The sequence below is a fragment of the Manis javanica genome, chromosome 4 (genome assembly GCF_040802235.1).
Source record: "Manis javanica isolate MJ-LG chromosome 4, MJ_LKY, whole genome shotgun sequence".
Taxonomy (NCBI): domain Eukaryota; kingdom Metazoa; phylum Chordata; class Mammalia; order Pholidota; family Manidae; genus Manis; species Manis javanica.
In genome coordinates, this window is record NC_133159.1 from 21326382 (window position 1) to 21353926 (window position 27545).

Genomic DNA, 27545 nt, shown 5'->3' on the forward strand with positions numbered 1-27545 from the left:
GGTGGGGCTAGAGATCCTGGAGACAGCTGCCCCCATTTCTCTCCCTTGTAGGTCGTGTTTTTGCCTGGGGCATGGGCACCAACTACCAGCTGGGCACAGGGCAGGAGGAGGATGCCTGGAGCCCCGTGGAGATGACAGGCAAACAGCTGGAGAACCGCGTGGTCTTATCTGTGTCCAGTGGGGGCCAACACACAGTCTTACTAGTGAAGGACAAGGAACAGAGCTGATGAAGCCTCTGAGGGCCTGGCTCCTGGCCGCCCAGTCTTCCCTCCCAGAGCAGGGAGGCCTCCCAGTGATGACTACAGATCCCAGCAGGCTTCCCCAACCCTAAGTGCTCTGTTGTCAATTTGCCCGTTTCCCATTAGCAGAGCAGACCAGAATCCTTTTCCTTTTTTTTCTTCCTCCTTTCCAGAATCATCCTGGGACCTACAGGATGAAGGGGGGATGGAAGAAGGTGGGGTGGGGTGTCAGAAAGAACTTTGCTCACCCCAGAGCTATGTTGTTAGACCTTTCCCCCTCATTTCTACCTCCCATGGTTCTGGCCAATGTTGGTTTTGCCTACCTAAACCCAAAACTTACTCCCCAGAAGTTTTGGGGCCCACACTCAGAAGCTGGGGCTCCATCGAGCCCTACTCTAGTCATGCACCACTCTTCCTGTCCTTCACAATTCACAGGCAGACAAATGGTACAGTGGTCAGGCTCCGCTGTCATGGACCTATGCCTGGGGGAAACTGAAGAGGGGGCAGGGCCTTGAGCAGTTACCCAGCCAGTGGGCAACCCTAAACCAAATATTTGGCCCTGAACAGGTACCCATGGGGAAAAAAAAAACAAACCAAAAACAAACAATGATCTTCCACTTGATCAAGAAAAGAGCCAAACAGCCTTTCTCCCAGAAGCACAAAGCATTCTACCCTTTGGACATTGCCGTTAATCCTACACATCCAACCTGCCTCACCTGTAGCCAAAGGCCTAAAATCTGGAAAGCCACGCCTGCAGGGCAGGACATGCAGGGAGAGGGTAAGGAGGGTTTTATCATCAAATTTACAGCAATATGGAGAGTGAAGGGAGGGAGGGGCAGAGGGAGGGAGGGGCAGAGGTTGGTCCCCAAAGAGGGAAGCGAAGCTTGTACAGTGGCTGAGAAAATAGAAAACAGTTTTGATTTTTTTTTTAATGTAAAGTATTTTGGAGGGGAGAGTGAAATCTTTTAACACTTTGAATAAATTTAGTGTTTTATAAAACAGGCCACTTGTTTTCTGCACACTCCCAACTTTTTTAAGGGAGCACCTGCTGTCTTGGGAAGGGCAGAATAAACCCACAGCTGTGAACCCGATCAAGACTAGGATTTAAGTGATGTCAGGATGTCTTGGTGTGTGCCAGTCAGCTGTTGATGTGGCTGTTCCATACAAATCAAAACAGGGAAGAGCTGATAGATTTTTGCTTAGGTATTCATGTTTCAAGAATCACTGGATTTAAAAAAAAAATTACACGACATAAAAGCAAAAGACATGGAATGGATCTTTTAATATCCTAATCTCAAACCAAGATTTTTTTATTTTTTATTTTTTATTTTTATTTTTTAGTCTTCAGAAAGACCTGTAATTCAAAAAGCACCCCCTACAATGAATGGGGAATACAACCAGAAGGATACTTTTATCTTTTCTTCTCTCAAACCAAGATTTTTAAGTACACTATGTCATTAGTTATGCTAAACTTGCTGTTGTATCATTTTCAACATTTGAAGCAATTCATTAAACATGATTAATTCTCTTAAGACACCTTAGGCATATTAATATAGATTTTTACAGGCATTTGAGCAACCAAATCATACAGAACTGACTTGACTTGTCTAATATGGTGGTCACTAGCTAGTGTGGCTATTTATATTTAAAGCAATTAAAATATAAAAATTGAAAATTAACTTCCTCAGTTGCACTAGCCATGCTTCCAGCTCCTCAGTAGTCACATGTGGCTAGTGCCTGTGGTACCAGCTGTGCAAATACAGAACGCTATAGACATTTCTAGAGTTGCAGAAAGTTACAGTAGACAATGTTGATATGGAAGATCTGCATATATATATAACAGGAAAGATTAGCGCCAAGAGGATTCTTTGATGTCAGTGACTCTTGGAAAAAATGAATTTGATGTAAAGCCATCTAAAATGTATTGTGACCTTTTTCCCCATGAACTTTTAGTTTTGATGCAGGCACTATGCCAATTAGATACTGACTTCTTAGAAGAGAAAATCACACTTTTTGATTATAGTATTTTCTTTGTAAGGAAGTATTTATGTACCTGCTAGTCTTCCCCTCTGCCCCCCCACCAAAAAATAGTCCATTTGGATTAGATTAACTGAAGTTTCCCATTTGACAGTATAGTCAGTTGAAAATACCCTGTTCTTAAAAACTCATGTATTGGGACTTAAAATGGGCTAGGCATTGTGCTGAGCACTTTACATGCAATAATAGCTCATTTAATCAGCCGTGCAAAATAGAATTGCTATTCCTCAGGTAACAGTTCTGAGAGTTCAAGTGACTTACCTGAGGTCATGAAGCTACCAAGTGCTCAGACTAGGCAAGAATCCTCAGCCTCCACCCAAACCCAGAACCTCAGTTCCTTTCCTTACATGCAGGTTATAATAAAGCTCTCTGTAGGTGCTTTACATATATCAGCACAGTGTCAGGCACATAGTAGACACCCTGCAACATGGTCTTTGCTGTTAGGACTGTTGTACATTTTTTTATTCCCTGTAGTTAACTGCCCTGTTTTTTCACGTGCTTAGTGTTTTTGGCATAATATCATTAATTCAGTGTCTGTCTCTATCAGAAATGTAAATCTCCCTTAGTGTGTTTATTATACACAGCAAGTGCTCTCAGTTTCATCAGTTCCTGCATCATCCTCCATCCTGGATTGGTTACCCCAAAACAAATGCAATCGCAGTACCACATATGGCTCTGCTGTGAATAATATTTACAAAGTGATAATTAAATGTTCAGTTTTGCTTTGAGAAAAATCACAATCAGAAGATGGAGAAGTGTGTAGGTATAAGGGGCAGTTACTAAAATACCAAACTACAAAAGAAGAGAGTATTGTTTAGAAACATGCAGATGAGTCTAGGGGAAAGATTTGGAAATGACTGCCTTAAGTCAATGTGAGTTGACAGTGGAAAAGGACTGCTGTTTATGCCATAAATAAGCAAGTATTTTTTTAGTGCCTACCATATCCCAGAGGTTGTAGGAATTTGATTAGAAACAAAAAGATTCTTACCTTGTGAAGCTCACATTCTGAATTAAAAATAACTATCTAAAAATCTTATACATGCAAAAATTTAAAAATAGTAATCAAAGAGCCATGGCACAGGGTCTGGCAAACATGAATAGCTCAGTTAAAATCTAAGGCCCCCCGCTGCCATGTTGGAGAACTGAGTGGATGCCAGGCATTGGGCCAAGTGCTTTCCCAATTTATCTTCTCACAACACCCTGTAAGGTAAGTAAGCACTGCTATGATTCGCATTAGTCTCTCAGAAGTTAAGTAACTTGCCAAAATAATGAGGTGCCTGGGACTGATGCTCCATTTGTTCTAATCTAGCCAAAACACCTAACCACTACACTGGTATTGCAGTACTGGATAAAATTGGAAATTTGGCAACTGGTGGTTGGATCTCAAGTTTTTAGAACGATGAGTGCTTGGCGGTCATCACCCCAATTTTCGGGTGTATAAACTGGTAAGGAAGGGCCTTAATGGCTCATCAGCCTGGAAATGCACTTGGAGTGAGCTTCACTGTTTAGAGATGACAGTCACCACCTACAGAAGCGTCCTATTCTGAGACTGAGAGGCCTGGGACACTCCCAGACCAGGAGAGGTAAAACACCGTCAGGATTTATCTAGTCACCTAAATCTTGTTTACTGAGGGCGTTTACTGTTCTGGGACAGGCTAGAACTGACGGTTTAGGTTAAGATAGTGGATGTGAGAACCCAGGAGAGTAGAGTGACAAGACTTGGGGATTGATTGGATAAGATGATAGTATTTACTCTCCCTTTACTTCAGCCCCACCCAAGGGCTATACGCGGGAATGATTGAAGAGTACCATTCCAGTTTTAACAAAAACCTCTTGTTTTACGAACTGGGAAACGCGGGGTGAAGGGGTGGCTGGGACAGACTAGTGGCTTTCCCAAGGTCACAGGATCCCAAAGGGGACCTTTCACTTTTTTAAAAAGTGCTTATATTTGCAATTTTTTACAATGAGCATATATTACTTGTAATCTTGCACGGACATGTGTGTGTTTACGTAGTTAAATCCACCAGCCTCCGCAGGGTGGTGTCTGCTCCGCCCCATCCCGCGGGCTCCAGTCAGCCTGGTGGGTCGGAACAAGGAAGCTTGGCGCCCAGCCGGGTCGCCGGGAAAACCCGGAGCAGCATATCCGGGCGCAGCCGCCCTGGATGCTGAGTTTCCGGGCTTGCGCAGAAGGCGTCGTAGGCGCATGCTCTGTGGCGATCCCGGCCCCGCGGACTGGCGCCGGCGCCGGCCTCCGCGGCCCGCCAAGTCCCGGCCGGGCTGTGGCCATGGCTGCCAGCCTGTGGATGGGCGACGTGAGTGAGGGTGGCCGCCCGGGTCCGAGGAGGAGAAATCTCAGTGTCGCAAGGGGAGGCATCCTCGATCCCGAAAGGGTGGAAGTGAATGGGGAGGGGAGTTTTTAGGACGCCACAAGCGCGTCTCCGCATCCGGGTGAAGTGGTTGAGTCTGCAAGGGGCGGTGTCTTGGGGCCCCGCTCGGGTTCGTGGAAGAGAAAGAGATTCTTGGCTGGCCGCGGCGGATGGAATGAGAGGGATCCTGAGGGTTGAAGGGCGCCGGGATTCTAGGGCTGGAGGGTTGGGCAAATCTTGGGCGGAGGCCCCCTAAAGGGAGCACGTTTGAAGGGAAGGGAGGCAAGGGATTGAAAACGCGGGAGTTGGGGCTCGTACCACTCCTCACCCGCCCCCACCAGCAGCGGGCCTCCAACCCTGGGGTGAGGGGGAGGGACTCTGGAGCCGCCTTGAGGAGCCTGGATGCTGCCCTGAATCGCTGCCCTTGTATATACGCAGCTGGAACCCTATATGGACGAGAACTTCATCTCCAGAGCCTTTGCCACCATGGGCGAGACCGTGATGAGTGTCAAAATTATCCGAAACCGCCTCACTGGGTAAGTTTCTCCTTCCATCTTCTTGGTTCACTCTTAACAGGTCATCCTGAGTGTCATTCAGGAGAATGTAAACATCGCCGAGAGTAAGGGCGTGTCACTCCTAATAGTAGTTATTATAATGTTTTAAAAGCTAACATTTGGAAACATACTGAGAGGAAGTACAGTATATTGCCTAAATGTTATTAGAGAAGCTTAATGACTGCCTTAAAGTTACACACCTATTAAGTGACAAGGCAGGACTCAGACTCAAGTCTGTCCTCATAGCCATGAGTGCCCTTAACTCGTATGCCATTCATTTAAATACTTATAGAAACACTACTGTGCCCCACAATATATGAGTCCTGGGATGACATGGCTGAAACAAGCCAGACATAACCTCTCCTCTCATAGAATTTACTATATGCTAATAGGGGAATGAGACAAAAAATATGTGAGCAAAACAAAATGCAGAGAATATTTTCAGATAGTTGTTCTCCATTGCCTCCAATTTGTTCCTTCTCTTCGAGGGTCTTAGTTTTCCTTAGGGTTCCAGTTAGGATATTAGAGGATTTCTTTATCAGTTTGACAGTATATATTGAGAGCATTTACTCTGTGCCAGGACTCTCTTAAAGCAGCTTGCTAAAATATCAAATTGTTGAAAAATAACAGATGAGAGATAAAAGGGGTGGTCAACTCTGTGACTCATTGACAGGCATTCCGAGCCCAAACACCCAGGAACTGATTTCCTGACTGGCATATCATACTGGCCTACATATTTTTCTTCTTGCTCTTGTAGCAAAAACCCCAGATAATCAGCTACTGGTATGAAATTTACATGCAACAAAATGCACAAATCTAGATGCAGAGTTATTTCCACCACAAATTAGTCCTGTAATACTTTTTAAAACACTGATACCACTTCTTGTATTTTAATCTTTATTGAAATAAGATTTGGAACTATCCTTTCCTCTACCCATGATTGCTAACCTCTAGCGGCTCCTTATGGTGGTACATGCAGACACGTGCATTTACATCCTGCCTCACTTGAACAAAGACTTTAAAGAATACAAGAATACTTAAAATACTGAGTAAAAGAATACTGTAAGATAAATAAGTATAACTTAAAAACCAAGATCAGAGAAGATAAGACCCAAGGAAAAATATGCAATAAAGCATAGAGCTTAAGACTGCAGTCAGTGGTCGCACAACAGGGTGAATGTGTTTCAATCCACAGAACTGTACACTTAAAAATTGTCTAAATGATACATTTTATGTTAAGTATATGTAACCACAATTGTTAACATTCAGAAAAGAAGTCATATGTGGAAAACCACAGCTCTTATTCGTCATCAGTGGGACTGTAAAATGGTATACCAGTAGGCCCAAGTATCTGGCAGTTTCTTATGTCCATGTATGCTGTGATCCAGCAAGTGTGGTCCTATTTACCCATGAAATTAAAACATATATCCACAAGAAAAAAAGGACTTGAAAAAGAATGTTCATAGCAGCTCAATGACAATGGCCAGAACTGCAGGCAGCCCAGGTATCCATGATCAGATAAATTACTGGTATGTTCATAGAACAGAATACCTTAGCAATAAAAAGGAACAAACTACTTGTATAGCAACAACTTGAAAGTATCTCAAAAGTGTTATGCTAAGTGAAAGAAGCCTTACTATATGATTCTATTTATTTAAAAATCTAAAATACATAAAACTAATCTGTGGTAGAAATAACTGCATCTAGATTTGTGCATTTTGTTGCATGTAAATTTCATTGCATATAAACCAAAAAAACAAAAACAAACTGGAAACAAGAACTGAAGTCTAGTGAATAATATGCATGTTAAAGTATTTGAAGGAAGTATAGCAATATCTATAACATACTTTGAAATGTATCAGAAAATAAGCAGGTTGATGGTGGAGGGATGGATAGATGGGTAGTTACATGATGAAATAAGTAGAGTTGACCCTTGAACTAAGTGGGTTAAACGGGTGCGACTCCTGCACAATTGCACATCCACAAATAATTTTGACTCCTTCAATAACATAACTAATAGCTTCCTATTGACCAGAAGCTTTACCAACAGCAGTATTAACAGTTGAGTAATATATTTTGTATATGTATTATATACTGTGTTCTTAAACTAACCTAGAGAAAAAATGTTTTTTCAAATTGTCACAAATCTCAAAATTTCCAATATGTTTACTGAAAAAAATTCACATGTAAGCAGATCTGCACAGTGCAAATCCATGTTGTTGAAGGGTCAACCATAGAATAAAATGTTTATTGTAGGTGGTGGGTATATGGATGTTTGCTATACCATTGTTTTCATTTCTGTGTCTGGAATTTTCATAAGATGTTGGGAAAAGAATGTAGTCAGACTTTCCTGAATTCAGATCCACCTTTGGCACATACCAGCTGTGTTGTTCAGGGCAGAGTGTACAATCCTGCTAAGTCTCAGTCTCCTCATCTAAATGAAAGAAATGGTTTCATTTGCCTAATACTGTTATTGTGAGGACTCAGTGAGATGGGGCGTGTGCGGGGGCTAGCTCGGTGCCTGGCCCATAGTGAGCACTTGGTAATAGTCCACTCTTACTGGTGCTGGTCTTTACATCTATGAACCTTAAAATTCTACATACACAAGTCAGGAGGCACAGATCTGGCCCGCTGTGCCTTTTGGCATTAGGAATATTTATGGAGCCCATAGACTATTGTGTGACTCAGGCTCAGGTACCGCCCTTGCCCACATCATCTTGGCTTTGTGTCTATAAGGTGATCTGAACTGAAAATCTAAAGTACTATTTCCAGAAAAAATTGGATTATTTCACTGGTAGTAACTTTTAGGATGACTTTTTAAAAATTAACTGTTTTCAGTTTAAATCTCTTATCAGATAGGGATGTCAGAGAATGTAGCAACGACCTGCTACTTATATCTCTTAGTGATGCTTTAAAAAAGAGAACATTGGGAATCTCACAGACATCCTCCAATTAGGTAAGGTCCATGGGTTTACTTGTCTATCCGTCTATCCAAACAGATTGTAAGTTCTTGAGGACAGGAACCACATTCAGCTCTACTAGCCAAGCTTGTCGTAGATGATTAAAAAAGCTATTCTATAATTATGAACATTTTCAAACAAAATTTCAAAGAACAGTACAGTGAACACTCATACAGCCAACACCTAACTTCAGCAGTTGTTAACATGTCGCCATATTTTCCTATCCAAATTAGTCTAAAGATGGATAGATTTAAATGGATATTTCTTTTTGCTGAACCATATGAAAATAAATTACAGGCATCGTGAAACTTCTAAGTATTCAAGCATGCATTGCCCAAAACTGGACATTCTCTTACATAACCACATTGTTCATATCACACAAACATAATAATGATTCCCTAATAAGTACAGTTGACCCTTGAACAACACAGGTTAAATGGGTGCCGAACCCTGCACAATCTAACATCCACATATAATTTTGACTCCTCCAAAAACATAACTACTAAATACAGTTACTTTTTTTTTTATTTTTATAATTGTCCCCAGAACATCTTTTATAACTTTTTGTTGTTTTTAATGAATTAAGATCCAGAGATCCTGTACTGCATTTAGTTCTTTTGTCTGTTGGCTCTTTAATGCAGAAAAGCCCACCTCTTTTCTTTCCTTTGTAACATCGGCATTTTAAAGAGGTTAAAATTGTCCTGCATTCGGGAATCTGGCACTACATTAGATCCGTTTGGACTACTTTAAATATTTTTGGCAATAAGGTGATACAGTACATAAGTAAACGTTACCTAAATGAATTGGGGACTGGCCTGAATTGGCAATCCTTTATATTCAGGTTTTTGAGTTGGCAGGGAACAAAAACAGGATGGGCTCTGATGAGAAACGTTTTTCCCCTCTGTGTAGGCCAAGACTCAGTCTCTCATCTGGGAATCGAGTCTTCAACCATTCTCTTTGTTTGCTTTCATTCCAGGATCCCAGCTGGCTACTGTTTTGTAGAATTCGCAGATTTGGCCACAGCCGAGAAGTGTTTGCATAAAATTAACGGGAAACCCCTACCAGGAGCCACACCTGTAAGGACACTTAGATAATGATTATGTTGCTGTTTTTATTGTCATGGAGAACTACCATCGATTGAATCCCTACTGTGTGCTTACATTATTTTATGTAATCCTGTAAGCACTCAGCAGTAGGCATTGTGACCTGTGACAGGCCAGGAAACTGAAGCTCAGGGCATTGGAATACCTTGCCCAGGGCAGCACAGGTAGTAAGTGGCAGAGCCAGAATGCAAACTGAGGATGGGCTGCCTCTAAGTGCCCTGCCCTTTCCACTCTGTGCCGCTGTCTCCTTTAGCAGAAGATTGAAATGTTAGACCCTTGCCTGACTGAGCGACTAGAACAGGCTGGCAGCAGTGAGAACACATTTCAAGAGAGTTACATTTTGCTCTTCCCACAGTTACTTAGCTTACAGCTGCACCAAGCTGGCACACCTGGGCTCATAGAACCATGGAGCTGGCAGTGCCCTTAGCGGTCATCCGTGCAACCCCTTCATTTTATACAGGAGGAAAGGCTGAGGCTTAGAGAGGGGGAGATGTTTTGGCCAAGGTAATTTGTTTCAGTTTTTTTTTCAAATATTGACTCTTGAAAAACACCTTTCTCTGTTTTAGTTTGTTTGTTTTTAAATTTCCAGGCAAAACGTTTTAAACTGAACTATGCCACTTATGGGAAACAACCAGATAACAGGTATGTACAGAGTAGCTGTAAGGTAGCTTCAAGACCATGAAATGTATAGATAGAAATAAGGTGCATCCCCATGCCAGTCACTACCAAAGAGGAGGCTTGGCTCCAGTTCGCCTCCCTCCTGAAGGACGACATCTCCCATTCCCCCCGGGATCAGTCTTCTGGGTATGGGTCTTGGTTTCCCCACCCCTAAGCCTTCCACCCTGTTACGTCCCACAGTATTGGTGTTTTATTTCATAAGAAGTGACCTGGTGTAGCGACATAAATTGATTTTGCTTTTCAGGTCACTGTTTGAAAATTTAAAAAAATACATCAATTGCAAAAAAGCCCCAAAACACAATGTCAAAAGCTTTAAAAAGGTGTATAGCCACTGATGCTGTAATTCTGTTTTTCAGAATTTATTCTTGAATGTGTGCAAAGATTAGCCTCAAAGATTGAAATATTATGTTCAAATGGACAAAATTGGTGAAAAACCCAAATCTAATAATAGAGAAGTGGTTTAAATTACAAAATGTTCATTAATTGGAATGCTGTATGTCCATTAGCAAGTCATTGTAGCAGAAGAGAATATGTAAAGATGTTGGTGATATGTTAAAAGTGAAAAAAAATGCCAGCAGCAGAACAAATGAGACATATCCAGTTTTTGTAAATTCAAAAGAAGCAGCCAAAGAAAAAAGTATATATCCAAGTGTTAATGAGATTGCCTTTGAATGGATGGGTTATTGATCGTTTTATTTGTCTTTGACCTTTTGTGTATTCAAATGTTATACAAGGAATGTGTATCATGCTTGAAATAAGAAAACAGTTTTGTTTTTATTAATTCTAGAACAGGGGTTGGCAAATTGTGATCTGATTTACCTCATCCTTGAGCTAAAAATGGTTATTACACTTTGAAAGGATTGTGAAAACAGAAAAAGCAACAGAGACCATAGGTGCTCTACAAAACCTAATATATTTTCTGTCTGGCCCTTTACCAAAAACGCGTTTGCTGACCCCTCTCCTAAAAGTTAGGGGATTTTGTTTTAGCTAGGCTTTAGGTCTTTAGGAGATAAGGTCCAGTGTCTTTCTCTCTCTTTCACTGTTTGAGTTAAAACTATGCAATGAATACAGAATGTCTAGTGTTATCTTCTGAGCACCTCTGCTTGGGTCCCCCCAGTTGCATGCATGTAATACTTAAAACCAATCAAGCTTTGTTCAGGGTGAAGGACTTGGGACGGGGCTGCTTCAATAACTCGCCCGCCAGGACTGCCAAATGAAAGCAGTTAGGGCCCAATTAGGGACCCATCAGATGTGTTGTTCCTTAAAAGGCCCAGGAAAGGTTTACCTAGAATGGGCCAAAGAGCTTGTCAGACAAAGGTTTTGGTCTTGGTCTCTGAATCTTGTTCTCTCCTCTCAGCCCTGAGTACTCCCTCTTTGTGGGGGACCTGACCCCAGATGTGGATGATGGCATGCTGTATGAATTCTTCGTCAAAGTCTACCCCTCCTGTCGGGGAGGCAAGGTGGTTTTGGACCAGACAGGCGTGTCTAAGTAAGGCCTCACCTGTTGCGCCTACCCTGTTAGTGGGAGCCTTTTCCTCAGAGGTAGAGGTAGTGCAGTGAGGCTGTGTAGCGTGGCGGTGAAGAGCACCAGCTCTGGAGCCACACTGCCTGATGGGAATCCCGGCTCCAGTGCTAGCTGGGGTAACACAGTCAGCAAGTGACTGAACCTCTGGCCCTATTGCACCTCTGCAAAATGGGCCTCATTAATACTATCTGCTCATAGAGGGGATGTAAGGATTAAATGATGTCATATAATAAAGCAATAGGATATGCTTTATAGGTGTTTGCCAGTTTATTTACTATTATTACTTTAAAAGTGGAAACGCTTCAAGGAAGGCTCATTCTTGATCAGAGTATAGCAGTTGTAAACTCAGGCTTTGAGAGTTTGACAGGCAGGCCTGAATTTGAATCCTGCTTCCACTATGACTTTGGACAAGTTATTAAACATCTCTTAACTTTGGTTCCCTTTTCAGTAAATGTGGATACTATCTTCATCAAATTGTTGGGCAGTTTGTTAAGATAACCCTGGGGAAATGCTCAGCACAGTGCATGGGAATAGTAAGTGCTCATTAAATGTTAGCTATCGTTCATTTACCCCCAAGTAGAATATGAGTTCAGGAGAACAGGAACCTTGTCTGCTTCTGGATGCTGAGTGCCGGTGCAAAGCCCAATACCTACACACAGGACAGACTCAGTAATATTTGCTGGATGAACCTCTACAACTGTTACCACTACTGCAGTTACTGTAATGATAATGATAGTAGTGATACTTGCCCCTAGGTTGGGAGGAAAGCTATTTGGGAAGGAGCCCTGTCATTGAAGGTATGGAGGAGGACTGTGAACTGAAAGTGGGGCTCCTACAGATCTCGGGATCCTCCAGTGCTTGAATCTCTGTGGCATACCTCCACTGATGGGGCTCTCACCCCTTCCCACATAGTCTGATGGACTTCCTTCCATTCTTAGACTTGATTTTTAGCACATTTGTGATCTAAATAGTGTGTGGGTTTTTTTTCCTGCAGGGGCTATGGTTTTGTGAAATTCACAGATGAACTGGAACAGAAGCGAGCCCTGACAGAGTGCCAGGGAGCAGTAGGACTGGGGTCTAAACCCGTGCGGCTGAGCGTGGCAATCCCTAAAGCGTGAGTCCTGACTGGCAGGGAAGGTAGAGGGCCTCTAGACTGCCCCCCACCTGGACGCTCCTCACTTGTTTTTTGATAATCAGAGCATCTACAGGCTCGATGGAGGATGCAGGGAGACGCTAGGTCACAAATAATCAATGCCTGTTACCTGCCAGGCTGTGTGTTGGAGATGAACAAGCATAACTCCCCCTCCAGAAGCTTAACGACTGGAGAGAGAGCTGTGAGTGGGGAGGGCAGATACATCTGCCATTGCTGGTAGCAGTGCTGGAAAAGCAGCTTGGCTCCATGTACTTAATGTCCCTGCTGTTTGTACAGTAGTGCCGCTGTTAGAAATTTATCCATAGAACCAATAAGAATTAAGTAGAAGGGAAAAAAATACACTCAGTTTTAGCCTTATGTATGTCAGTGAAACCTAGAAACCTCCTGTGATTGTCCCTTGATGTGGGAAAGACTAAGGATTAACGATCCAAACACAACAGAATATTACACATACTATTGTATGTGTCATGCTGAGCAGAAAACCCTTCTTCCCTTACATCTCCAAACAAGTTTCTAACTTGTGTGAGAAACAACTTAAAACTGTCCAGTCTCACAGATAAAACTTCTCTGTGTAGAATCTTCCCTTTTGTGGCCAAAGCAGTGGTTCTCAGCTGGGGATAATTTTGCTCCCCAGGCAGCACCTGGAGACAGTTTTGGTTGTCACAACTGCGTGGGGTTAGGGGAGGTGCTGCTGGCATCTCCTAAGTAGAGGATGGGGATCCTCCTAAATGCCCTACGGCACACAGGACAGCTCACAACAGACTTCTGCAGCCCTTCCCCAGTCAGCAGGGCCAATGCTGAGAAACTCCGCTCCAGAAGTGGAAGAGTGGCTGCATTCTTAGGGCAGAACTTCCACATGGACATGTTTTTTAAAGCAGCAAAAGATTTGGAAGTTCTTTGCAGTTTAACTGTTTAAAACCTAGATCAGCCTAAGTGATTTTCCCCCTAAATGTTATTTGTTCTAAACTCTACTGTATGTGCAAAAACATGAAGAAAATATTTAAAAGAGAAATTCTCATTACCCTAAAATGTCTAATCATAATTTCTGAATTCCTTTCCAAGTTCCCCATGGGTGTCCGTAAGATACATAGGTATAGACAGAGATGAACTGCATATGAATCAGTCAGTATGTGGTAGATTTATTTCTTTATTCATTTTTAATTATAATTACAGTGCTTTTTCCCCCAGTCCTGAGTATACATGCTTATTTTCCCATGCAGTTGCACAGTCATCATTCTTTATATTTTTAACACCTGCAATGTATTGTTTGGATTGTATATTCTGTCCAGCAGTTCCTCTGATACTATGTTGGTTGTTTCTGATGTGTTAACGTTTGTTCAGTCAACACTAACAGACCCTACAATTCTGCAGGCCTGCCCATAGACATTGGGGTTGTAGTGTGAATGAGAAACAGCCCCTTCTGCAAGGAGGTTATACCTGCTGTGGCTGTTTCCTTGTTGAGCACTGTTGCTGGTATTTGGTGCCTGCCTCTAGGGAGGTGCCCTCAAACACTAGGAGTTGAGGATGATAAAGTTTCCTTTGAGAGACTTAAGAGCTGAGTGTGGAGAAACAACAGAAATGTACAGACCCAGGTCAGGGAGACTGTACTTTGGATTACTTAAACATGTCGGAAGTGTGGCAGACTCGTTGGAACTTGGAACAGGAGTCGTGGAGGGGAACGTCAGCAGATTCCAGCCTGGCGCTGAGCTGGGAGAGGGACGTCTGCCATTGGACTTCAGTGAGCCACCCCATCTGGAGGTGATGCTGGAGTCTGTCATTGAATTTGCAAAGAGTCATTCAGACTTCAAGCATTTTTGTTTCCTGCGTCTAGGGTTTCCATGGTACATCAGCTCCTGCTTGTTGGTTTCCTCTCTGGCTTCACTGTGGCGATGGGATACACCAGTCATGATGACAGAAATGCATTCCATACTGTGTGACAGTTAAGATTCTCCTGAACCCACCTGGCATGGTGGTGTCAGCCTCTGCCTTCTGTGTGTGTGTGATGGGCACCTACAAGACAGTGTGGCCCTGAGGAGTACAGTGACTCTGGAAGCGCACTGCCGTGTCCTGAACTGGGGTTCTATTCTTCCGATTCTTCTCAGCTAGGACTGGGGGTCATTCCCCAGGCCTGTTTCATAACCCTGTGGCAGGTGGTTTTTGATATTTTTGAAAGCAGTGGATCCTTTGTAGGCTTGACATTCCATCTTTGGTTAGCAGCAGATTAGGTAGCCATGCAATCAGAAGACAGTTATCTGCTGCCCCTGGGCCTCAGCTCTGGTTGTGGATGCAGGATGGAGGCAAGATAGCGCAAGTCTCTCAGGGCAGGTACTGTAGGTAAGATCTGGGTGACAATAGGAACATGAGCCTTGGCGTTAAATTTGTCACCAGTCCTAGGTGTGGTGTTGAGTAAATCACCTAACCTTTTAAAAGCACAGTATTCTCATCGGTATAAAGGGAATCATAGATAACAGCTGTATTGTAGGGTTGTGCAGAACTTAAAAGTAGGACACCATATATGAAAAATAATTGGCACAAATCCTAAGTACCTACTCCATAATTGTAGCTAGGACTATAGCAGTGATGATACAGCTACTGCAATGCTTCCCCTATCTTTTTGTGTAGAACAGGTGATTAGATATTTTGTAGTTTGAAATGTTTCTTGGATCATCCTCCAAACAGATTCTCCAGGCCATGTTCACCTGAGCCCTTGTGACTGGCAGAAAAGCAGTCCTCCAAGATCTTGAGAAAAGGAAAAAGCAGGACTGACAAGGTTTGATAACAGACAAACCTAGCCATTAAAAGATCCTCTTTTTTTTAAATTATGGTATCATTGATACACAGTCTTATGAAGGTTTCACATGAGCAACATGTGGTTACAACAGTCACCCGTATTATGAAGCCCCCCTACCCCCCAATTGCAGTCACTGTCCTTCAGCGTAGTAAGATGCTATAGAGTTATTACTTGTCTTCTCTGTGCTATACTGCCTTCCCCGTGACCTACCTATACTATGTGTGCTAATTATAATGCCCCTTAATTCCCTTCTCCCTCCCTCCCCAGCCCCTTCCCTTTGGGAACCGCTAGTGCCTTGGAGTCTGTGAGTCTGCTGCTGTTTTGTTCCTTCAGTTTTGTAAAAGCTTCTCTCTTTAAAGCATGGGCTCTGGAGCCAGACTGCCTGGGTTTGACTCTCTAGCTGGGTGATTTTGGACAAATTATGCAACCTCTCCATTGCCTCATCTGTAAAGTAGGAATCGTGATATGCTTACTGCACAGGGCTGTTGTGGGGACTAAGTTATTCTGCATGAAACATTCAGAAAAGTCTCTGGCCATATAGTAAGTGCTGTGGAAATGTTTGCTTACATTTGTTTGTTTATTTTTGTTTCTTCCTTCATTTAAGGAGTCGTGTGAAGCCAGTGGAATACAGTCAGATGTACAGTTACAACTACAACCAGTATTACCAGCAGTACCAGAACTACTATGCCCAGTGGGGCTATGACCAGAACACAGGCAGTTACAGCTACAGTTACCCCCAGTACGGCTATACGCAGAGCACCATGCAGGTAACCAGGACTTGGCCAGTCTGGCCCTCTGGGATCACACCGCCCTCTAAAGTCATGGGTCGTTCTCTAGGGTGGGGTTGTTAGAGACAGGAGCTTGGACTTCAGAAAGAAATGGGAAGAGATGAAGCAGCCTAGTTCCTTTTGGTAAAAACAAGCCATCCTAACCTTAAATCTCTAGTTGGTTGGTCAGAAGCACAGTTAACAGCCTGGGTTTGTGACTAGCATCTGAAGTAGGGGTTGAGGAAAAGTCTTGTAGGACTGGACCCTTAACCTATGGAATCTGATGCTATCTTGGGTAGATAGTGTCAGAATTGAATCAAATTCTCATCTCGCTGGTGTTTTGTGTATGGGAACACTGTTACTCAAATATTTATTACTCCATATCCACACAAATACATTCAACTGATCTTTGAAAAAGCAGCAAAAGCATTTCAGTGGAGAAAGGAGTATTTTCAACAAATGGTGTTACAACACATTTAAAAAATGCTCTCGACACAGAGCTTATACCTTACACAAATATTGTCTTAAAGTGGAAAACAGACATAAATGCAAAACACAAAACTATAAAATAGCTACAAAGGAGAAAATGTAGGTGACCTTTAGTTTGTTTGGCAATGACTTTTTATATACAATACCAAAAGCAATGTGTGCAAGACAGACTTGATAATTAAGATGAATAAAATTAAAACCTCTGCAAAAGACACGTGTTAAAAAAATATGAAAAGATAGTCATGTCATTAGGGAACTGTAATTTAAAGCAACAGTAATATACCAGTACACACCTATTTGACTGAAATCCAAAACACGGACACTAGCAAATGCTGGTGAGGATGTGGAGCAACAGGAACTCCCATTCAGTGCTGGTGGCACTGCAGAATGGTACAGCCACTTGGAAGACATTTTCTTACAACAAAACTTATGTCCACACAAGACCTCCACATATATGTATCTTGCTGGTATATGCATCATTACCAAAACTGGGAAGCAACCAAAATGTCCTTCAGCAGGTGAATAAGTAAACTGGTACAACCATAGAATGGAGTGTTAATTAAGTGATAGCTTATACATAAATCTTCATAGCAGCTTTATTTGTAAACATCCCAAAACTGGGGGGAAAAAACCAAACCTCCAGTAACAGCTGAATGAATAAAAAATAATTGTGGTACACCCATACAAAGTAGTAATACTCAACAATACAAATGAACAAACTATTACTACATGCAACAAGATGAATTCTCAAAATAGTTAAGATTAGTGAAAAAGGCCAAAGACCCTAATCTCTAGGAAGTATATACCATATGATTCCATTTATATAAAACTGTAGGAAATGCTTGCTGTTGCTTGTGAATTATGGTGAAGAGGTTGCTGGAAAGGACTGGGAGGAAAAAATTATAAAGGGACACAAGGGAAAAAAAACAACCCATCCTAGTCATGGGCCAGGATTTCGCTATGCCTCTCACCCACATCTTTGGTCTCTTGGCAGACGTATGAAGAAGTTGGAGATGATGCATTGGAAGGTAAGAAAGGAGTCCATTCGCTCATTCCTCTGTCCTCTGTCAGCCATTTCCAAGTGCCTGCTTTGTGGCTGTCACCATACCTTTAGCTAGATGCTGTTGGAATACAAGGTGACTTCTGCTCTGGAGGACCTTACGTTCTGGTGAGAGAGCCAGTGCGCACGTAATCACAGTACAGAGTGAGTGTGTCGCCGTCCAGAGGTGTGAGTGCAGAGCCCAGGAGAAGGCAGCTGCTCACTCCCAGCCTGGTGGCAGAAACACTGTTGCCTTGTATTTATATGACAGTTTGTAAAATTCATTTTTTATTTAATTTTCCTTTCAATTCTCAGTCTCTGGCTGTTCCCTCCAGGAAATACTGCCTCCTTTTAGAGATAACCTTAGTATAATAATATCTGTATGTAACTCCTTTGAATTTTCCAATCTCTTTCTCATCCATTAGTAATATATTCACAGCCAACACATTTTGTGCCAGGCTCTGCTACCTTTCAACATTGTGATGAGTTGGTACCATTATAATCCCCAGTCTACGGAAAAGAAAACTAAGGCTGAGATAGTTAATAATAGCTAACAGTTACTGAGGTCTTCCTATGCACAGGGCTCTGTTTTAAGCACTTTTCATGTATTAACTCCTTTCACAACAGTTTTGAGGTAAATACCACATTCTATTTTATGGACTAGAAAACTGAAGTAGAGGAATTAAATTACTTGTCCAAGGTCACCATGGTTGCAAGTTGCAACATAGTAGCCAGAGGTGAAGGAGTCAGCCTTCCAACTGCAGTTTTACCCCAGACTCAGGATGTTTCTGGCTCTGTCCTAATGCCTGCTATTTCACCCTAATAACTGCCCAGGGTCCCAGGGAGCATAGTGGGTGGTTGTCCTTCATCTATGCCCTGGCTTCAGTAGGCCGTCTGCCAGGCTGTCTTCAGAGTGAGGAAGGGTGCTTTATTTTATATGTATCCATAGACTTCAGCTCCCACAAATGCCTGCCCTTGATGGAGCTCTTTTTTAATCTCTTCCCATAGGCTGTTCACCTACTTACACTGAGTACAGTAACCAAGCTGGTCACGCTTGCTTATAGTTTCCATATGGAGCCTCTCTAAATGCTCAGAGTTTCAATTCTTAAAATTTAGATTAGAATTACAAGAGAGAGATCCCTGTTTCAAGGAATTGGCCTAGTACGTTCATGAAAGATTCAACACGGACTGCTTTGGAAAAGGAAACAGGTTCTCAAGAGTAGGTAAGAAAGCTGGGACTAATTTACAAAACAAGCACAAAGAGCCTATAAACGAAAAAAAAAAGCGTTTAAATATACTGTTGTATCAGTCAAGTTTCTCCAGAGAAACAGGCAACAGGATGTATGAATATATAACTATAAAGCGAGCTGGAAACTCAGGATTTCTCTGTTTACAGTCTTGATGCAGAATTCCTTCTTTGGGAAGCCTCCATTTAAGGCCTTCAGGCTTTCAGTTTATTAGATCAGGCCTACCCACATTATTGAGGATAATTTCCTTTATTTAAAGACAACTGGTTGTGGATGTTAATCACATCTCTAAAGTACCTTCACGCAACATCTGGACTGGTGTTTGGCCAACAACTGGTGCCATAGCCCAGCCAAGCTGACACAAAACTTGACCGTCACACTATTAATCAAATACAAATGATAATATACCATGTTTCTGTAAAAAGTTACAATGTGTATATCCTTTGAATCAATAATTTTATTTGAAAGATTTTATCCCCAAAATGATAGTCGTTACAGATAAATGTCCTCCTATAATAGAGGATTTGTGAAATAATTGTCTTTTTTTTTTAATCATGTCTTTTTCTGAGACTATTGACATAAGAAAATGTTCTCAGTGAAACAAGACCAGATATAAAATAGGATATATGGTAAAGTTCCAGTAAGGGGTTTGTTTTGTTTGTTCTTTGGGATATAATTCCCATAACTTTTCAAGTGTACAATTCAGTAGGTTTTAGAATAATTACAAAGTTGTACAACCATTTCTGTACTCTTAATTCTGGGAGAAACCCTGTAACCATTAGCAGTCACTCTCCATATGCCTGCCTCCTCCAGCCCCTGGCAGCCACTCATCTCCTGTCTGTCTCTTTAGATTTAACCTATTCTGGACATTTTAAATAAATGGTATCATATATAATGTGTGGTCCTCTGTGAATGGCTTCTTTCACTTAGCATAGTATTTTCAAGTTTCATCCATGCATGTTGTAGCATGTATCAGTACTTTATTCCTTTGTTTAGCCAAACAATATTCCATTGTGTAGATAACTATTTTGTTAATGGACATTTGGGTTGTCTCCACTTTTGGTATTATGAATAATGGTACTATGAACATTCATTCATAACTTTTTGTGTGGACATAGAAAAGTTTTCATTACTCTTGGGTACATTCATAGGAGTGGAATTGCTGGATCATGTGGTAAATTCTGTTTAACCATTGAGGAACTGCCAAATACTTCTGCAGGAACTGCAGCATTTTCTGCTCCTACTAATAGTGTAGGAGGCTCCCAACTTCTCCACATCTTCAGCAGTTATTCCTTTTCACTGTAGCCATCCTAGTGGGTTTGAAGTGCTATCTGATTGTGGTTTTGAATTACATTTCCCTGATGGCTAATGATGTTAAGCCATCTTTTCATTTGCTTATTGGCCACATGTGTATCTTTGGAAAAATGTCTGTCCATTTTTTAATTGGGCTGTGTTTTTATTTGTTGAATTATAAGAGTTCCTTATATTCTATTCTAGATACCAGTCCCTTATCCAGCACAATTTGCAATGTATTCCTCCCATTTCATAGTTATCTTTTCACATTCTTGATAATGTTCTTTGAAGCACAAAAGTTAATTTATATGAAGTCTGATTTTTTTGTTGCTTGAGTTTAGGGTGTCATATCTAAGAAACCATTGCCTGTTTACATTCTGAGTTTTATAGTTAGCTCTTATATTCAGGTCTTTGATCCATTTTTAGTTAATTTTTGTATAAAGTATGAGGTAAGCATCTAGCTTTTTTCTTTGCATGTGATTATCCAGTTGTCCCAGCACCATTTGTGGAAAATACTATTCTTTACCCATTGAATTATCTTGGTGCCCTCACCAGAAATCATTTGGGTTTTGACCGATCTGTAGACCTATCATTAGGGCCACTGCGCTAGTTCTTACTACTGTTGCTTTGCAGTAAGTTTTGAAACGGGAGAGTGCTAGTCCTTGAACTTTGTTCTCTCCCAAGATTGTTTTGGCTACTCTGGGTCGCTTACATTTCCATATATATTTTATGATCAGCTTGTGAGTTTCTGCCAAAAAAAAGGCAGCTGCATCTTTGATAGGGATTGCACTGAATTGGGTACAAATTCACACCCAATTTGGGGAATGCTGCTATCTCAGCAGTATTGTCTTCCAATGCAATTATATGGGATGTCTATTTAGGTCCTTAATTTCTTCAGTTAGTTTTAAAATACGTATTCTAGTGAGTGGGTGTGTTTATGCATTTTTTTTTGGTATCATTAATCTACAATTACATAAGGAACATTATGTTTACTAGACTCCCCCCATCACCAAGTCCCCCCCACATACCCCATTACAGTCACTGTCCATCAGTGTAAGATGCTATAGAATCACTACTTGTCTTCTCTGTTGTACAACCCTCCCCACCCCCCCCTACATTATGTCTGCTAATAGTAATGCCCCCCACCTTTTTCTTTTTTTTCCCCCTCTTATCCTTCCCCTTCCACCCATCCTCCCCAGTCCCTTTTCCCTTTCGTGACTGTTAGTCCATTCTTGGGTTCTATTGAGTCTGCTGCTGTTTTGTTCCTTCGGTTTTTTTCTTTATTCTTATACTCCACAGATGAGTGAAATCATTTGGTACTTGTATTTCTCTGCCTGGCTTATTTCACTGAGCATAATACCCTCTAGCTCCATCCATGTTGTTGCAAATGGTAGGATTTGTTTTATTCTTATGGCTGAGTAATATTCCATTGTGTATATATATGCTACATCTCCTTTACTCATTCATCTACTGATGGACACTTAATGTTGCTTCCATTTTTTGGCTACTGTAAATAGTGCCGTGATAAACATAGGGGTGCATATGTCTTTTTCAAACTGGGCTGCTGCATTCTTAGGGTAAATTCCTAGGAGTGGAATTCCTGGGTCAAATGGTATTTCTTTTTTGAGGAACCTCCATACTGCTTTCCACAATGGTTGAACTAATTTACACTCCCACCAGCAGTGTAGGAATGTTCCCCTTTCTCCACCTCGCCAACATTTGTTGTCTTTTGGATGGTGGTGATCCTTAGTGGTGTGAGGTGTTATCTCATTGTGGCTTTAATTTGCGTTTCTCTGATAATTAGCTGTTTGTGCATTTTAAGCCAACACAAGACTAAAAGTATAAAGTGTTACCAGAGTAACTGATTTTGTTTTAATGTGAAATATGTATGTGGAAAAAATATATAAGGCAAATGTCTAGTTTGATCCTTTACACAATGTTCCCGGCTAGGGAAAACTTTTCTGTGTTTTTAATGTAATATGCAGTTGTACTCTGTACAGTCTCTTTTCACTCAGCATTTTGAGGTCCATTCCAAGTTATGTGCAGCTGAGGCCCATTTTCAGTGCTTTTTTAATAGTGCTATAGACTTAGTAATTTTGATGAGATTCTTTGAAATAAGGACACTAGAAAAGCCAGGACACATGAAGGATAGAGGTAGAGGTATAGCTTTTAATGAATCCGGAGTAAGAGCCACCATTTGAATAGTGACTACATATTACATTCTCTAAGTACATTATTGTCATCCTCACAGGACCCTGCAAGGCAGTGTGATCAGCTGCCATGAGAAATGAGGGAACTTGACACCAGGAGAGCTTGCCCTAGGAAACAGGAAGTCCTGGATGTAGGGGAACTGAATGCAAGTCTCTCCTCTTGATGCTCCCTGAACCTGTCCTTGCTTCTTTTCCAGACCCCATGCCACAGCTGGACGTGACTGAAGCCAACAAGGAGTTCATGGAGCAGAGTGAGGAGCTGTACGATGCACTGATGGACTGTCACTGGCAGCCTCTTGACACAGTGTCTTCGGAGATCCCTGCCATGATGTAGCCAGGACAAAGGACAAGCAAGAATGGATTATGCAAGAGAAATAAGAAACTCCTTTAAAAAAATCCAATCACCTTTCTGGAAATGTTTTATAAGATTTTTAATAGTTGTTTTCCAACACTGCTGCTTTTATTTGACAATGAGCCATTTGACTTTGAAAACCAAGGGACAGCTGTTGAAAAGCACTGAACAGGTTCCATTTTGTCTTTGAACTATAATCACTTTTCCAGGTAGAGTTATGTACATGCACTGGGATTATTAACCAAAGTGGATCATGTGATTCCATTTCTAAACCTCATGGCCCTTCTCAGGTGATAGGCACTAAAGGTTTACTGGGGTCAGAATGCATCAGTTAACATGCTCTATGTCCAATGTAGGTATGCCCCGTTCCCCACAAATTGCTTTAAGTCTTGTAGTAGTGAGCTAATTAGGCATTCCAGCTGGAAATGAAGTTGCATGCAATTACTGTGCTATGCCAAGCCCACCTATTTCTTGACCCTAGTTACCTAAGTATATTCAATAGGTATAAATGTTTACCTATATGAAATAGTGGCTTATAAAGGTAACTTGACCTTGACTGAGGTTGACGAGTACCAGACTTTCACACCAACTTTATACTCATCCCTTCTGTTTTCCAAATCAGGAAATCCCATTTTTCAATCTAGAGTATACCCAGCCCCCTCCTGAGTTGGGTCTATGCCAAAAACCTATATTTCATACTTAGTTTTGTGTTAAGATAGTTGGGGTGGGAGTGGGCAGGCAAATGGTCTATGCCACAAGAAGCCTTTAAAGATTTTTAAAATCTTAGGCCTAGTCTGCATTCTCAGGTTCATCAACAGAAAAGTAGAGCAGTTATAGAATTCACTATATTGCCCCCTTTGAGAGTTCAACCTTCTTTATTAAGAGGCTGAGCCTATGGAATATTTAATTAGGGAACAGCCAGCAATTTGAGCAGTCAAGAAAACTGACACAAACATACTTTTGAGTCTTTTATTGGTCACTTTAACATGCCAGGCAGCAGCTTTAGCAAAAATAGAGGTCATTGTATCACTTAAAATAAATAGCCTGTTGTGTTAGCTTGCCTTCTTCCCATAGCACTTCTCTCCTGAAAAGTATAAGCCAATGTGTTACTGTGTCCCAATAGATTAATGCCGCCCAGGCATTTTTCTAAGAGCTGGTCTCAGTCCCATATCCGCATTTATCATCCGTAGATGTCCACTCAGATAGGTTTCATCCTGGACCAGTCAGCCTAAAAAATGACCCTGAGCTACTTGTTTCTACCCAGTCCCTCCTCCCAACTCACCCAAACTATGGGTAAAGATTCCATGGTTGGAGATTACCCCAGAACATCAGGCGGCTCAAGCCACTGTTGTGCACTGACAGCAAGCAGCCCTTGCTGCCAAGGGTGCGGGGCTGTCCCATCTGGCACACTGTACTCACAGAATGTGCCCACCCTGAAGCTCTAACAGGCCAAATCAACTCCTCTGGCCATGAATGGGTAACAAATACAGCACATGAGGACGGCCAGATGTAAACGGAGTATTACGAAGCTTAGACTCTACACAGACCTGAGTAGTCTTATTTGCTAAACTGCTTAAAGCTGCAAGGGAGCAATGATAAAACTTCAGGTAGTCATTTAACTTACCCAACTCCTTAGATACACAATCGCAGGCAAAAGCAGCTTCACTGGTAAGAGACCTACAAAATGGGGTAGGGACACCCTCAGTCAAGAGGCAGGAAAGCCATTGATAAATCCCTCCCGAAATATGCAGAAATACTAGTAATCACTACACCAACTGCCCAAAAATTCATATACATCCTCCATTTTACAGGAGAAGACAACTTTGTTTGAAACTAGCCCACATGCTATATATGAGACTATGAGCACTGCAGGACCAGCCTCAGTGTTCCTTTTCCTCCTTTTACGACCACCAAGACCAGTGTTCAGATCCGATGGGAAAGGGAACCGGAGGGGCAGGCCATCTTCAGCATTTACCTTTACCTTATTCTAAAAGCTTCAGCAACAAGGTGGTCTCTTCAGTATTAGACACTGCGGGGAGACATGAGGCAACCTGCAGGGAAGAAGTGTAAGCGCTCTGAACAGCTGATCAGCTTACTCACCTGCAGGGGGTGCTGCAAACACCCGGACTCAGGTGAAGGCTCCCAGCCTGGGGCCTGAGACATGTAGGAAAGGCGAGTGGCAGCTGCAGGTATTGCGCCGACCCGTGCTGTCAAAGTCTCTCCAGGTTGTTCTCGCATGCAGTTGGAGGTCCCATGGCCACAACCAGCCACAGCCCTTGGGAACATGCTGCACTGACCCACCAGGTAGCTCCCAGTTAGTCTCCACAAGAAACCTACCTGGTCCTCACGTAGTTGTGCTCCATTAGCGTCATGACCCTAGAATCTTCACTCAACAGAAAGCTCAACTTCAGTCACCCTGAGACCTTCGTGTGGCACAGCTGAGACAAGAACACACACAATTGTCCTGAATGATCTAATTGCTCCCTTCTGATCTTCAGAATCAAAGGTTTGACTGGCCTTTCGTTCCTGGTTTCAATACCTTTAAATTTTTCAGGGCAATGACCCACAATACTGCCAATATCTGTGCCATCTGCCACTGGACTTTCCCAGCACGTGTCCAACGCACTCCCTCTACCCCTCCACACTGAGTCTTGGCAAGTTAGCAAGTTATTTCTAAAAACCTTATTCTAGTAACTATATGCAAGACTATCAATGGCACACCTCTGCTGGCCTCTAGAAACAAGTTGTAAAAAAACCTGTCTGTACCTGAGAAATGGCAGGTACAGTGGGAACGGTCTTGTCTTTTCCTGAAATGTTGCAGATCAGTTACAGCAAACAGAACGGCGACCGTCAAGGAAAACTGTCACTCTGGGCTCCTTTTTGACCACAGCAGCTATGTGGAAGCAGCTGCAGCTTCGATAAGGGCCACAGGGCAAATCAAGGTCTCAGGACAGCCCCGACTGCTGTTCCGCCCTCAGACCCACCTAAATCCTACACAAAACTGGACACTGAAATTCATCTCCCAGGACATTGGGGAGATCAAAAAAGTGAACAGATATCCAATAGGTCCCAATTAGCACTTTACTATTTGTGTTCTGTCATTTAACCTTTACAAGACTACTTTAGCATCCCCATTAGGTTTAGATAATTAAATTACTTGAAGGTCGCCTATGAATGTGAAAAATGAGTGGAGTCCAAAATAGCATCTGAATAACTCTAAAACCCATCCTCCAGAAAACTTCCTTATATACACGGGGATAAATTATTAAACGTGCAGCCAGTTAACAGGTAAAGTCACTTCCCCCAAGGTCACCCGGCAGGTCACTGTCACAGGCAGTCAATTCAAGATCTGGCTAACACCACGCCGCCTCCTCCAGATTAAGCCACTTTAAGCCCAGGACTGCCCTGCAGCGGGCCGCCTCTCCGCGTTACTCACCCGTCACGGCGGAGCGCAGGGATGCGCAGGCCGAGGCGGGAGAAGGGCGCGGCCCTCGCGGGCTCCGGCCACTCTCACGGCGCACGCGGCCGAAGTGGCCTTCCGGACTTGAGGCTCCACAGGCCCATAGGGCGGGCAACTCCGGGACGCGCTCAACATCCGCAGCCTCATGAGGCAGCCCGGCGAGTGACGGGCCGATGGCAGTGGAGCTAAGGCAAGCTGTGGCGAGGACGGGTTTGGATGGTAGCAGCGGACTAGCAACAAGACACAGCAGCGCGGTGGATGGAAAAAGGATGTCTACGCTCTAGTAGACCGTTTATATAGGCCCGTCCTCGGGGCCGCGCCTGACGGCTGGAGCGCCGCGCCGCGCAGACCGCCGGGAGTTGTAGTCCATTCGCCCTCCGCGCGGGGCGGCGCGTTCAGCTCCCAACCTCACGCATGGGCTGGAGGCGAAGGGACGTTGTAAGTGGTTCTTCAGGTCCGAAGAGGCTCATCCGCCTGGTTTCGCACGCATTGAACGTCCAGTGCAGGGCACTGGGCTCACAAATGAATCAGACGGCCGTGCCCTCAGGAGTTCAGTGTAGGAAGGATTCGAGAGTCGGGAAGTTTAACCCTGTGAACTGGGAAAGCTGTTTTAGCTATTCAGAGTCCTTTGGATTTCCATATACATTTTAGTCTCAGCTAATTTGTATTTCTTTTAAAGCCTACTGGGATTTGGTTGGTATTGCATTGAATTTGTAGATAAATTTGGGGAAAATTGACAAATACATTGAATTTCCTCGTGAGGATGGTATCTCCATTTACTGAGGTCATTTAAATTTTTTCAAGTGTTATGTAATTTTCAGTTTACAAGTCATCAGATTTATACCTACGTTTTTCATATTTTTGATGCACTTGTTAAATGGTATTGTTTTTATCAACTTCAAATTCTAAATGGTTATTACTAGTATATATAGAATTAATTTTTGCATATTAATGGGTATCCTGCAGCCTTGCTAAACTCACTTATTAGTTCTAGTAGCTTTTTGTAAGTTCCTTGGACATTTTTCATGTCTATAAATAAAGACAGGTTTACTTCTTCCTTCCCAATCTGGATGCCTTTTCTTTCTTTTTCTTGTCCTCTATTACTGGCCAGGACTTCCAGAATAATTTTGGATTAATGAGTTATATTTCATCAAAATTTAAAACTCGGGGTGGGGCTAAGGTCAGGAAATAATTTTAAAAGGACATAGGGAAACTTTAGGGGGTGAAACATGTTAGTTGTCTTAATTGTGGTGATATTTTCATGCATGTACACTTACATCAA

The 27545-nt window shown here is 42.4% G+C and overlaps 2 protein-coding genes, 1 long non-coding RNA gene and 4 other non-coding genes across 17 annotated transcripts in view; 2 read left to right on the forward strand and 5 right to left on the reverse strand.

Annotated features, from left to right (window-relative positions):
* Positions 1-839, forward strand: part of RCC1 (regulator of chromosome condensation 1) — an 18009-nt gene extending 17170 nt beyond the window's left edge. For all 6 annotated transcript variants that reach the window (XM_017669755.3, XM_017669752.3, XM_017669758.3 and 3 more), the window contains one exon: positions 52-839. In XM_017669755.3, the coding sequence (XP_017525244.1) occupies positions 52-227 (176 nt within the window). In that variant the 3' untranslated portion in view covers positions 228-839. The remainder of the gene's footprint in view (positions 1-51) is intronic.
* Positions 444-22902, forward strand: TRNAU1AP (tRNA selenocysteine 1 associated protein 1). 5 transcript variants are annotated; one of them, XM_017669763.3, is made up of 9 exons: positions 444-1017; positions 5081-5178; positions 9133-9232; positions 9849-9901; positions 11295-11426; positions 12457-12576; positions 16011-16173; positions 17657-17690; positions 22649-22902. In XM_017669763.3, the coding sequence occupies exons 2-9, from the start codon at positions 5093-5095 to the stop codon at positions 22783-22785; spliced, it is 825 nt and encodes a 274-aa protein (XP_017525252.2). In that variant the 5' UTR covers positions 444-1017; positions 5081-5092; the 3' UTR covers positions 22786-22902. The 5 variants fall into 5 exon arrangements, with proteins under 5 accessions (XP_017525252.2, XP_017525250.3, XP_017525249.2 ...); XM_017669761.3 differs by lacking the exon at positions 444-1017 and adding an exon at positions 4432-4588; XM_017669760.3 differs by lacking the exon at positions 444-1017 and adding an exon at positions 4662-4835.
* LOC108402918 (uncharacterized) lies at positions 22391-26555 on the reverse strand. Of its 2 annotated transcripts, XR_005059144.2 has the most exons (6): positions 26240-26555; positions 25141-25241; positions 24785-24854; positions 24428-24480; positions 23762-23887; positions 22391-22771 (listed from the first exon to the last, which is right to left on the reverse strand). It is a non-coding gene; the product is annotated as an uncharacterized lncRNA (long non-coding RNA). The 2 variants fall into 2 exon arrangements; XR_001854563.3 differs by lacking the exon at positions 23762-23887 and having other exon boundaries at positions 26240-26547.
* LOC118971000 (small nucleolar RNA SNORD99) lies at positions 23955-24027 on the reverse strand. Its single transcript, XR_005059227.1, has one exon. It is a non-coding gene; the product is annotated as a small nucleolar RNA SNORD99 (small nucleolar RNA).
* Positions 24625-24757, reverse strand: LOC118970997 (small nucleolar RNA SNORA61). Its single transcript, XR_005059224.1, has one exon. It is a non-coding gene; the product is annotated as a small nucleolar RNA SNORA61 (small nucleolar RNA).
* LOC118970996 (small nucleolar RNA SNORA44) lies at positions 24963-25093 on the reverse strand. The gene has a single exon (XR_005059223.2). It is a non-coding gene; the product is annotated as a small nucleolar RNA SNORA44 (small nucleolar RNA).
* LOC118970993 (small nucleolar RNA SNORA16B/SNORA16A family) lies at positions 25599-25733 on the reverse strand. The gene has a single exon (XR_005059220.1). It is a non-coding gene; the product is annotated as a small nucleolar RNA SNORA16B/SNORA16A family (small nucleolar RNA).
* Positions 26556-27545: the final 990 nt, after the last annotated feature.